This window comes from Mercenaria mercenaria, unplaced genomic scaffold (genome assembly GCF_021730395.1).
Source record: "Mercenaria mercenaria strain notata unplaced genomic scaffold, MADL_Memer_1 contig_1699, whole genome shotgun sequence".
Taxonomy (NCBI): domain Eukaryota; kingdom Metazoa; phylum Mollusca; class Bivalvia; order Venerida; family Veneridae; genus Mercenaria; species Mercenaria mercenaria.
Window position 1 is genome coordinate 50,193 of NW_026459697.1, and position 14,093 is coordinate 64,285.

At 31.7% G+C, this 14,093-nt stretch overlaps 1 protein-coding gene across 1 annotated transcript; it reads right to left on the reverse strand.

Moving 5' to 3' along the window:
• Positions 1-11,026: 11,026 nt before the first annotated feature.
• LOC128551786 (uncharacterized) lies at positions 11,027-12,883 on the reverse strand. Its single transcript, XM_053532702.1, has one exon. It carries the CDS (start codon positions 12,881-12,883, stop codon positions 11,162-11,164), a length of 1,722 nt encoding a protein of 573 aa, XP_053388677.1. The 3' UTR covers positions 11,027-11,161.
• Positions 12,884-14,093: the final 1,210 nt, after the last annotated feature.

A 14,093-nucleotide genomic window follows, 5' to 3' on the forward strand; every position in this document is an offset into this window, starting at 1 on the left:
AGTTTGAAGAAGATCCATTGAGTGGTTCATGAGATAAAGTCAATTAAGGGAATTATTAATTTTAGCTCTGGTGACCCCACAAAGGGGCCAATCGTCCCCATCTGAACTAGTTTGGGAGAGGATGTTATAATGATGCTACAGACTATGTTTGATAAAGATCCATTAAGCGGTTCATGAGAAGTTCCTTAAATGTTTTTTCCTATTTTTTTTTGCTCTAGCTGGCAGTAGCTGCCCTTAAAGGGGCCAAGAGTAACCATTTGATCAAACTTGATAGAGATCTATCCCAAAATTCTACTGGCCAAGTTTTGGTATTAATGTAACCAGTAGTTTCATAGGAGAAAAATTTTAAGTACAATGTTGACGCAGGAAGACGGACGATGGACGCCGTAATATCCACCTATACTAATAGCTAAAAAGAGACATGAATATAACATTTATTGTGTTGTGTAAAGGAGAACTGGCATGACTGACAAGTACAGTTACATGCAAAAATTGAACATAATATAAAAACTGTCGTTTTGTGAAAGAATACAGTTATTACTGAGAATATTTAGTTGCAAAGACAATGCCATTAGGTATTGTTATAATGCTTAGTATTATGTCAAACTTGCCAACTGATAACAGAACGGAAAATCTTACTCAGCGTAATGAAAAGCTAGTTGTATTTGGCAAATAGAATAGTTACGACTAAAAAAGATTTTAGATCTTTGTTCATTGCTGGCAATAATTATTTCGGTTACTGAGTAATTAAACTTCAAAATCTTTTTGTTGTTGTTTAACACAATACTACGATATGGTTTACGAATACCCATCTGTAAATAAGTAGGACCAATATGCCTAGTTTAATAGCCAATTATGTCTATAGCGTAGCAGTTCAGTTAACCCTGAACAATACGGACAGCATGGTAAAACCATTGGCAAATCAGTCCAAATCTTCTGACTTTGAACACCTGCCCCTCACCACTGTTTGAAACCTCGCTTTTTCATGTGAGGAAGCCATCCAGTTGACACGGAGAAAGTCATATACCCAGGTATCCGCCTGTGCCAAAAATAATGCACCTAGAGTCCTCCTCCTCAAAGAAAATCTTGAAACTTGCAATATGGCCTACATTGTATAATATTGTGTCAGTTTGATGATACTAAATCAAGATCCAATCCTCCTTTAATTTCAAAATGAGTTCAGCGACTGTCATTACTGTTTAAGAGCTTTCGCACTATTTTCAATATACAATTGTAATAAATATTATCTTGCTCTATGTCCAATTTTGTAAATTCACTGTGCTCTATCTCCCGATAGAGCAATACACCTTTAACATTTTTTTCTATTTTTGTCAAATTTGCTCTATCTCCAAAGTGAAAAATGTATAAATGCAGAAAAGTAAAAACGAAATGTATTTAAAAGCATTTACAGTCTGAAAGAACTAAGCGCAAACAACAAGTAGAAATATTTATCATCATTTTCGCCCAGAAATAAAGAAACTAGACGAGAGTTAAACTTTGGAAGCGATTTTCGCCACGTTTAAAAAATGGTAGATAGAGTATCGTTCCACTCACGCGGCGAGTTGTCACGTGATCGAGGTACTTCTCATTTTGAAAACAAATCTAACGGTAAAAAAAGCATTATTTATGGACATTTATGTGAATTTAAATCTTCTATGGTATAAATTTATGAATTTTATTAAAAAATTTTACAAGTTTAAGTCAATTAAATTCATTAGATACAAAAACAATTTTGATCCTGAAATTCAAAAATAACCATGTGCTACTAACTTTGCATGACGTCATCAGTTTCTCGCGAGAGTCAGTGCGCCGATGTTGCGGTTCGACTTGGTTAGGTAAACAAATGGGGTTACGCCATAACTTAATGGACGCGACCATCAGAATATAAAAATAGCGTCTGTTAAGTTATGGTAACCAGAACTAACTGGGGCATAAAGTCTATTTCTTTGGCTTACTATTATCCGGAGAAAGATTCTAGCCCGAGTCCGTAGAGGCTCAAAGTTGTTTTATTGTCTGATCCGTTTGGAACATGAAGTGCATGCAATTTTATTATAACATAACATAACATGACATATCATTTATTTGGCATTAAACACATTTACATTTATAGCCAAACTATTTCAATGCATGCATGGAGTAGAACATGTGACATTTTCAGAGAAAGTCCTAACATGAAGTATGTTTACAAAGTAAGACAAATACAATAAGAATATTTGTAGATAAAAAAGCATTTCAATAACAATGCGAACTATTTAAAGTAAAGCACAAAATAGAATCTATTACACATTATTTCGTTCCTTATTAGCAAAATAAAGGTACTTAGATAGATTATTAAGTATTATAATAAAGGTTCACTTAAACCGGTGCTTGGGCATTGAGAAGTGTTCCACAGTCCATTGCCCCTAATTAACAGATTCAGTCAAACCAATACTGCTATAATTTTGCTTGGTGGCATTCTATGTTTTCAAAGTATCTTTTTTATAGATTTACAAAGTCTTCACGAGGCTAATGTTGTTTAAAAGTCTCCAAGTACTTGGATTCAGTGTTGCTAAATTTCCTGGTCGTTTAGGGTCTTTGAGTCCATTCAATAAAAGAGTTCCGCTTACGTCGGGCTAGGGGCCTGAGTGGTTTTGCCTAATTCATTTTTCTCTGTGGAATACACTTAGTCTGCTTTTGATGCTTCCAAATGATATTCTTATAAATGTATTTGACTATCGTAACAGCAATAGTAATGTAGCATCTGTAAAGACTCCCCGCACTTAGACATAGTGTTGTTCATGGAATTCATTCTATTTAACTGTAATAAAGTTCCGCTTGTACATTGCATTTCCTTTCCTTATCTGTACATGCTCAATCAGTCGCACCCGTTTTTATTTTGCTTGGTTGCATTCTATGCATTCAAAGGATCTTCTTAAAGATTTAATTTGTTTTGTCCTAATGTTGGATTGAAAATGTTTAACATAAGTCTTACTAAATGTGTCATGACACATTATAGAATAGTCTGCTGTTAATGGACTGGATTCCGGTATGAATCACATTAACAATGCATTTCCCAAACCACCAGACGTAATCAATACATATAGCATTAAAGGAGCATTCAGCCAATTTCGTAGCAAAACATGCTCTGATATCATCTTCAGGATCCGTACAGATATGTATTTTGCGTGATCTATTAAATGCATACAACGATTGTAAATGTCCATGTTTGGTTTACTGGTTTATTCCCGTCATTTCAGATCTTAATCGTGACAAGAACATTTTGAAAGATTCATCCTAGTAAGGAGGTAAACAAAAATACACTTCTTTAAAAAAAACTCCGTATTGCTATTAAACAATTGCAAGTTGACCTGTTATAGTGGTAATAAAGTTTTAGCAATATGAAATACATGGTTATTGTTTTGACTTATTTACTGAATTAAGACGATAAAAACTGTATTAAGTAGTGAAGAAAATGAGACATCAATAAATACAATATTTTAAGTAGGAAATTGCAGCTGAATTTAAACTTTAACTACAAAATACATTTTTATAAATACAAAAATGGTCATATTATGCAAAAAAAGGCAAGATAAGAGTTTTGATTTCTGACCAACTTTTCATACGAATATGTTTAAAAAGTATCAAAGCTCTAATATAATTTCTTTATATTGTAGAACTAAAAAAAACTTAACCAATGCCCCCTATTCCCCACTCCCATCCCTACCCCAGCCGATACCAAAAATGAAGAGGCAACAAAACCTCGATTTTGGCAGAAATAGCAGACGATTTAAAAATTTAAGCTTAAATTTTTGCGCATATTGAATTTATCATGAACAGAAGAGCTACATAAATGGTGCTATGGTCAAAAGGGACAACCATGAGAAAGGGATTTAGCACATTTCAAATGCCTTTGCGTACTACTACAAAGTGTAAAACGGTATTAGAAAATCAGTTGATTATTCAACAGTCTACAAGTGGCTGGACAATAGCTTGACTCTTACGGAGGTAATTGTGTCATTGGGTAAAGTCATCAAGTTGTTTTTATGTATTTGAATCAAAATGTTAAAACACAACGTACAATTTTCATTGGGAAGTTGTGCATTAAATGTTAGTTTCTTAAATATGTTTGGTGAAAACTGAATCACTGACTTCACAATATGCTTTGTTTCTGTTCTTTCTGCATAGTAATACTGTACTAAAAAGTTAAGCAATATTTCTACAGCACAACTTGTAGATATTTCTCAAGATTAACAAAAAAAAAATCTGATATGATATATTTTGACAATACATGTAATTATAACCCAATGCCTGTGGTGTATATTAATACACCAGACTGTAGATATCATGTTACTATTACACTATAAACAATTTGTCTCAAATCTCTTTAACAAGGATTCTTAAAATAATAAGTGTGTTTATAGTGACATACAATATCTAATAAGGTTAAACAGTAAAGCTATGTCAAAAACAAAATGTAATTATTGTTTATTGAAGAACAATTTATCTAAAACAGAAAAATAAACATTAGTCTGTGTTCAGACCCTGATATTAACTCCTAAGGCTATTCAAATTTTGTGTAATTATATCCATTTTCTTCTCAAAACAATTTTAATGATTAATCAAGCCAAGACTGATAAGGTCAAAATATAATGTGACTTCTTTTAAATTTATCTAATTGGTAGCCATCCCAAAAAGGAAAATACTAAACAGTACCATACAACTTTAAGATCAAAGATGACTTTTCAAAAGAAATTTAGAAGACTGCGGAGTTGTTTGTTTCTATATGCAGTGAAACGTTTACTAGTGAATTGCTGTTCAATCATGGCATTGATGAATCAGGAATTAACAGTACATGATATGATCATCTGCAAAATTTATCATCTTTAACAAATTTATACATGATACTAATGCCCACCAGTAAAACAGTCACAGCTTATATGTACTATAAATGTACATGTCAGGGTTAGAATTCAAGTGCTTTTTAGTGAGTATAAAAAATTCATAACATAACTTGTAGACAAATCTAATGTTTGATACACAATACAACTGAGGCCATAATTCATGCTTATTCCATTTATACATAATACAACTTTAAACATTCATTATAACTTTATATACTTGATCAACAAATTACAACTGTGAAAGCACTCTATACTAAATCCATGACACTGTTGTGTGTGTACTTTATACTTACTCAATGACACAACTGTAGATGCACTTCATACTTACTCCGTGACACAGCTATGGAATTACTTCATACTTACTCAAGTATAAAACTGTGGAGGTACTATATACTTACTCCAAAATACTACTGCTGGCATACCTCATGCATACTCAACTAGTTAGCTACATAGACATATTTCACACTGCCACTTACTCCATGACACAAAGTTCTGTTATCATACTTTATAAATACTACACAATACGACTATAGTCAAACTTCATACTTATCACACCATACATCTGTAGACATACTTCATACTTACTCCATGATACATATGTAAATATACTTCATATTTACACCATGACACATCTGTAGACATACCTCATACTTACTCCATGATACATCTGTATACACATTTCATACTTATCCCACTAGACATCTGTAAACATACTTCATACTTACTCCATGATACATCTGTAAATATACTTCATATTTACACCATGACACATCTGTAGACATACCTCATACTTACTCCATGATACATATGTAGATATACTTTATATTTACACCATGACACATCTGTAGACATACCTCATACTTACTCCATGATACATCTGTATACACATTTCATACTTATCCCACTATACATCTGTAAAAATACTTCATACTTACTCCATGATACATCTGTAGACATACTTCATACGTATTCCACCATACATCTGTAAACATACTTCATACTTACTGCATGATACATCTGTAGACATACTTCATACGTATTCCACCATACATCTATAGATATACTTCATACTTACTCCACCATACATCTGTAGACAACTTTATACTTCACAATACAACATACTGTATAGACATATTTCATACATATTCTACGATATAAATGTGGTTGTACTTCAAAAGTACTCCATGACACAATTGTGAACGCACTTCATACTTACTTCATGACAATGTATTATAATAATTACCATATATCTACTTTAATATATCTTTAATATACTTACTCTACAAATTCAATACAACTGCAGTCACACTTCATACTTACTTACTCCACAATATAATTGTAGAAAATACTTCATACTTACCGTCTTACGCCACAATACACAAGCAGACACAAATAAAATATGATGTTGTAACCAGGCAGGGGTGGCAAATTCAACTGTCCGTATTGCCCAGGTTATCCCAAAGCTTGTACGGACAAGTGAAATTTGACCATAATTTACTATATTTATAGCTATCATACGGACAAGTAAACTATAGCTGTCAGTGGACAGCACGCTTGACTATTCTCAGTGCTTGATAGTATAATATAAGCAATGAGTAAAACTTAACACTACAATAAGCATATTCTAAGTCGAAAAGGGGCCATAATTCAGTCAAAATGCTTGATAGAGTTGTCTCCTCCTTTTTACAGAGTGGGGTCATGATGGTAAACAAGTATGCAAAATATGAAAGCAATATCTCAATGGACTTTGAAAATATTTGGGGTGGTACGCTAACTTTAACATTTGTGTGACGCTCACACCAGGGCGAGTAGGATAGCTCCCCTATTCTTCGAATAGCCGAGCTAAAAATAGCAATTGGCAAAAACGGACAAGCAAGTCATAATCAGCTTTCGCCACCCCTGCCAGGCCGCACACTATGTAAAAACATCATCAATTGTGCGTATCATGTAAAGCACCATGAATGAATACATATTTACATAGAGATGGTACCTAAAATTTTAAAGTTCATTTGATATTGCTAGTTATTTAAAATTATATAGTGGGGTACCCATATTTTACAAGGATCTAGTTTTCTGTCTCCATCTTTCTTCATGAAAGAAAATATTCAGGCTGAAAAATTTGGTCCCATCTCAAAAAGTGATGCCAGTGAAAGATAACTCTTTCTACACTATTTAACTACAAGGGAAAACTATTTATAGATTCAGAGGTGTTTCCCCATTTATGGTCTATTTCTAAAGTCATGGTACTTTAAACTGAAAAAAAATAAAAACATACGCAAGTCGTCAAGGTTTCATATGGTGTTTAATAATCAAAGTTATATTGCAATGGATATATAAAATATAATAATTTTAATAAAAAAAACTGTAGCAGAAATTACAAATCTACACACAGATATCACATTCTTTGTTCATGTCATTTAAATTATCTCCCTTTATTACTGATAGAAATATGTCCATATCATCAAAATAAATTTAAAAAATAAATAAATAGATACATATGACTAGTGTCTATTGATAAATGAATGCATGAACAATTTTACAAATTTAATACAATTCAGCTTGCACATAGAGGTTATTGAGTTATTGTTTAAATAATCTAATAAAGGTAAAATAAACATTTGTTAAGTTGAAAATTCAAGTCTTAAATCCTGTAACATAAGCTAAATTGTGGAGCAATGTTAAAGAAAATATCAACACATGTTAATGTATTTATAATACATTTAAGTTAACTTATAAAGGTTGGATGTAAGTTGCATATAAAATTTCAGGTAAAATTGAAGAAAATATTTTTTCATAAAATGTAACAGCCTACATTGTTTAAAAATTTAGCATTCTAACTTTACATAGTTATATCTTCTTCCACAGTTCCATTCTGTATCTTTCATGATTTAATAATAATATTGGGAAAGAGATAACATTTTAAAGTTGTTAGAAAAATTCAAAAATATTTAAAATACAATAAATATTGTATATGGAAAAGGGAGGTAATAAAAATTTAAGAGTGTTCTGAAATACACATAATTTACACTGCAATTATTTTACAGCTGTAATGCCTTAAGCAAATGAGGTTTATAAAACTGATTGTTAACAGCACGCTCGACTATTTCGATGCTGGAAAGTGAAACTGGGCATATTTGAGGAAACTGGAGCTGTCACCAGATTGTTTAATGACTTCAATGGTGGATGAAGATATTGTACAATAGCTCGAGTCTGAGTCAAAAATATTAAGTAATAAGAGAGGTAAATATCAAGTGTATCAAAACACAATATAAATATAACTTTCAGCAAAAGGTGGGGGGAGGGCATAATTAATAAAATATTAATAATAAATAATAAAATGAAAAATAAAATAACACCTAGTGTCATATGACGAGGGTGATAGCTTTGATGGTAAAGGAGAAAAGCTGACCTAAACAAATACTTTATATTTTGTAAGTCCAAAAGGGGCAATAATTCTTGCAAACAGGATAGAGTTATGTTTCTTGCTGTACAAAGTCAGCTAATGATGGTGAACAAGTGTTTCAAGTTTTAAAGCAATACCTATGACTGTTTAGGAGAAAAGGTGACCTAAACATGAAACTTAATAATGCAACGCTGACGCCAATATTGTTCAAGTGATGACAGTAACTCAAAAAAGTCAAAGAAACACTGATGGTTGGCTGCAATATGGATCACCTATGTGGCATGTCCAATCATGTTACTAAGTTTCAACATTCTGGGCCTAGTGGTTTTCAAGTTATGAACTGGAAAAGGTTTTCAATGTTCAGGCCCCTTTGACCTTGACCTTAGATAGAGTGACCCTTAAACTGATATGGGCCATCTCCTCTGCATGAACAAACATCCTAAGAAATTTCAACATTTTGACTGGAAATGGTTTTCCTTGTTTAGGCCCCTATGACCTTGACCTTGAACGCAGTGACCCCAAAGTCAAGAAGGGTCATCTACTCTGCATGATCAGTCATCCTATGAAGTTTCAACATTCTTGGTCAAGTGGTTCTCAAGATATTTATCGGAAATAGTTTTCCATGTTCAGGCCCCTGTTAACTTGACCTTTGGGGTGGTAAACTTTAACATTTATTCTAAGTCAAAAAGGGGCCATAATTCAGTCAAAATGCTTGATAGAGTTGCCTCCTCCTTTTTACAGACTGGGGTCATGATGGTTAACAAGTATGCAAAATATCAAAGCAATATCTCAATGGAGTTTGAAAATATTTGGGGTGGTATGCAAACTTTAAAATTTGTGTGACGCTCACAATAATGCTAATCCCGACGCCGGGACGAGTAGGAAAGCTCCCATATTCTTCGAATAGTCAAGCTAATAAAACCACTGTCGTTCAGATTATATTATCATATCAAAAGGGCTGCACACTCGTGATGTAATTCATTCACATATGAATTGCAAACAAAGATTTAATTAAACAATAAATTACTGTTATTTACTCTTAACACAATACGATTAATTTTCATATTAAACAAAAAAGGCTGAAAACTGTGAATTATCATTCAACAATACACTATTATGACTACAAAACTATTACGTCATAATGTGAAACGGCATAGTGGCGCCCTGGAAAAAAAAACAACTGAAAACGGCAAAAATATAATGAATGCAGGCAAGGTTGTACTTTGAAGTCCTTTGTAGCTTGTTACAATCTAAGTAATATATCTCATTTTGTTATTTGCTCGTTAATAAAATCATTTTTCGTTGTTAAGATGCGCCCGTGATACAATTCCTTTGTACCTGAACTCCAAACAATGATTTATTCAGCGACAGATCACTAATAAGATATATTATTTTCTAAATTAAAATACATGGAGATTTGTTAGAACTGATAAATCTGGAAAGTCATAAAGTCTCCTTTGTGTTCTATCATCTGTCGTAGTTGCATCATGTTACACCAATCCAATAGCTAATTGTGGTGGCGGCCAAATGTTCCAGAGAGGATAAAGAGGACTGAGTGAGAATGACACCAATATCAAAACTTATGTCAAACACTTGTTGTAGCAGTAGTAGAAATCTTTATACACAGTTATCCATCCATTGATGCCACAAATCTGAAAAATATTTAAATGCAATAATAAGGTACAATTATATTAAAAACAGTTACTTACTTTAAACACAATACTATTTGATAAATAATAGATATAATACTTCAAAATATAATCATTCTGTGAATATTTAATTGTACATGATTATCTTATATATTCTTATAATAGCTGCTAGTTCTATGGGATAACGTGAAAAAAATGGAATGGTAATTTTAAGTTTTTAGTTTTGTTACATGCAAAAAAACCTATAACAATTAAATGTTAATATTTACAAAGAAGAAATACTCAGGACAATTGACATAAGTATTTGAAGTTATATCAAAACACAACAACCCTTTTGCATATGTTTTATTCATAAAAAAGTTATGGTGATTTTCTCACTTCTACAATGGTATGTTTAGGACCCACACTTATGTTTTTTTAAATAAAATTATCTTGTAGCGCACAATGTAAAATTGTGTGCGCCCAAAGTAAAATATCAGATATTCAAGATAAGATATAGTTAAGGTTACTGGATAAGATAATTGAAATTTGTCATACAGTCAAGACCAGAAATCATAAATTAAAAATACTATGTTGATCACTCGATTTTAAAGTTATTTTGTGGTCAATACAACACGTTATTTTTTTGTTAAAGATAACATGTTGTGCAGTGGAGATAAAAGGTTGTATACTCAAGATAATGTGTACTTAAAATCATACAGTTTAATATCAAACTTTAAGTGTGTGTCCTAAATATACCATTGTAAGCTTGATACTTTTCCATAATGTTTTAATTTGATAAAAACATTTGGAATACCAAACAACTTAAGTATGACAGACAATAGTGTGAGTGTTATATCGTATTAAATCAATATGGTCTAAAATATTAATCATAGATATTTAATTTACCACATACCAACTTCACCAACCATTGGTTATTTCATTGCTTTACATAACCTTGGTGAATATAAATTCATGCAGTGAAATAACTAAAATTTATGAACTGCCAAAATTCACCTTTTAAATTATTGTTAATTCATTCCTTTTTCAATTTTCCTGGTTACGTTGTTTCTCCAAAAGTGATGATATGTCTCTTTGTTTTCCTTTATGACTGAATGCAAATAAATATTTTTCAATGGATGAAACTGAAACTATTTCTTTTAAATAATTAATCTGCGTTTTCAAAAACATTACTTGTTCCTTTTTTGTTTTTAGCATCTTTATTTTACAGTCTATTTCTTCAGCACTTTTCACAATACCAAATTCAATAATGTTATTTTGTAGCACTTTTTGTTTTTTTTTTCCTTTTTTATTTCTGTGTTTTCTTTCTTTCTTTTTCTATCTTCAATTATTTGTATAGACTTTTGGAACAGTTGATTCTTTCTTTCTCTATTTTCCACTTGAACATCTTTCCGGAGTTTAACAGCAGACTGTACAACAAATTCCTGTTCACTCTCTGATTTTTTGCTCAACCAAGACTCTGTTTCATTCTTTTTATACATTACACGGCTTTCTAAGTTTGGTATATCAATATTTGGTGAGTTTCTTAAATTACTGTCCACTTTGGCCATTAATCTTTCTACAGTAATATTATTAGTTGGACATGTTTTTGCTTGTTTAGTTATATCCTCACTGGTGGAATAATACTTGCCATGTTTCAGATAGTCTTTGAAAATATGTTCACATTTAGCATGCAACACTTTACATAGTCTAGCTAATACTATTGAAGTTAAGGAATCCAAAGAGTCAGACGGAAGGAAAAGACATTCACATATTTCATTTGACTGACGGACACAAGGACCATATAGCAGTGAAATACTATTACATAGTAACAAATGTGGATTTTGTTTGGCAGTACTTAATAGATCAACAAGTCTATTACACAAACCATCCATTTCCAAAATAGTATTGTCTTTGTCAGAGGAAAACCTGAAATATGGTTCTGTAACGATTTTACTTAAAATACCCATAGCTCGTAAAATAGATAAAAAGAAATTATTCTCCAGACATTTAACAATAACTGTTTGAACATAATTGAGTGATGTTTTAGAATCTTTCAAATAGCTGAGTAAGTGCTGTTTCAAAAAATATACACCAGCAGAATTATAAAATGCTATATTAAATCTATTTCCTCTAAAATTTATAAGTGGTATATTCTTTATTCCTTTTGATTTAATGTAGTTCGAGGCTAATAAAGGATCACCTGTCCCATCTTTAAAAAACAATTTTGATACACTTTTCAAAACATTGCTAAAACTTGACTGACTGTCAATTTTAAAGTCTTTCTGGAATTCCTTCTCCAATACACTTATTTCTTTTTCGCACACTTCTGAAAATTGTAGAAGTGGGTGTGTGGAACATTTGAATTCATTCAAATTTTGAGACATGTTCTCATTCAATATTTTATTGACTTTAGATTCTGTGGCACATCTGTCAGTCATTGAGTTTTGTATATTTTCATAAAAGAACTGTCTTGAGCTTTCCCCTGAACATAAAGAAATATCTTCAATAATTTCATTTAAAGAATTAACATAGGTGTCTGCTGTTCCATTGTGAACTTCTCTTACACCTGCTGTTAGAGTTTCACCTTCAGTTGAGATTTCAATGCCATAGTAATGCCTGCCTTTCTTTGTTGTTGCATCTCTATGAAGTGTAATATTTTTAGAATTTTTTACAGTTTCATTTATTTGGTTTTTCGCAATGATTCCCAATTCTGTGTTAAAATTTCTAACTGTTTTAATACTTGGTAAATAGTCAATTTCAACATTTAAGAACTTTAGTACAGTTTTTATGACATCACCAATATTTTTAACTCCTACATTTAGACTGAGAAGACTATAATATATTTCCCGCACCTTTGATTTAAATGGAGAACCTTTGAATGATTTTTTAGCTTCTATTACAATAGGTTCAATGTCTTTCTCTTTATTTCTTTGCATTTCAAGTCTCATGTCCTCATTTTCAACATGCATATTTTCAATTTCATTATGTAACTGTCTTATTTCATTTTCAATTAAATTGCATTGAATGGATTTATCACACTTGAGAGCCCTTTTTTTGTGTTCAATGCTTATTTCATTTATATTCTGTTTCAATGACATATTTTCACTTTTGTATTTTTTTATGTTACAATCTTGTCTTGAAATTGTCTGACGAAGTACTTTAATTGTCTTCAACTTGTCTTGCAGAATGGCGATATCCATTTTCAGTCTTCTGATTGTATTATCTTTCAATTTATTGCTGAATATAATAGCGTCTGCTTCTGTAGACTTAAAACTGCAGCATGTGGTGTAACCATCATGTGTAGGGGTTTTGGTTCTGTCACTTTCCCTATGGAAATATCTTATGACCGGTACTTTGAATTCAGACTCTAAAAACTCCATGCATCTCTCATTTTTCTTTGTTAATTTTAGATGATTAACTTTTCTCTTGGCAAGATAAATCTTATTATATATTGCACTTGATAAAACTCTGTTTTGTGGAATGTTTTCCAATTTACATATAACTTTTTTCATCTGTTTCTGATTTCCTTTTTCAAAGTCCATTATATCTATTGCTTGCTGGTATGTTAGCATTTTGGCAGTTCAAAAATTTTGGCAATATATATATACCCGCAGTAGCTAGAAAGTTTACAAATAATATCTGTGTGAGAAATCTTAATGCTTTTGCAACTTTTGAATACCTTAATTTAAATTAATTTAAGAAGGGACATAACTCTCTAAATATTGCTGACAGACTAATGTCCACTGACATATATGTGCACACTGGCAACTCTTATTAGATGCCGACACCAGGGTGAGTAGTATAGCTCTCCATATTATTCCAATAGTCAAGCTTAAAAATTTGCATAAAGACCGCATTTTCAAAGTCTTGGAACGTCTCTCACTTCATTCTTTCTTACATTGAGATTTTTGTAGAAATGTTGTCATACTTGCATAAAACAGGTTGACAATGGCAAGAAAACCATGTGTACTAGTAAATTTTACTACCTTCCACAAACAACTGAAGTATGTCCGAAATATTTTGGTAAACATAATAAATAGCACACTATTCTCGTGTACCTTGTCCACATTTAAGTTTTCTCTCCCTATCTGAAAAGAAAGTAAAAATCAAAATTATATTGTACTTACATTTGACTATATTCTTGTTTTTCAGCAGATGCACACTTTACAACATATCTGA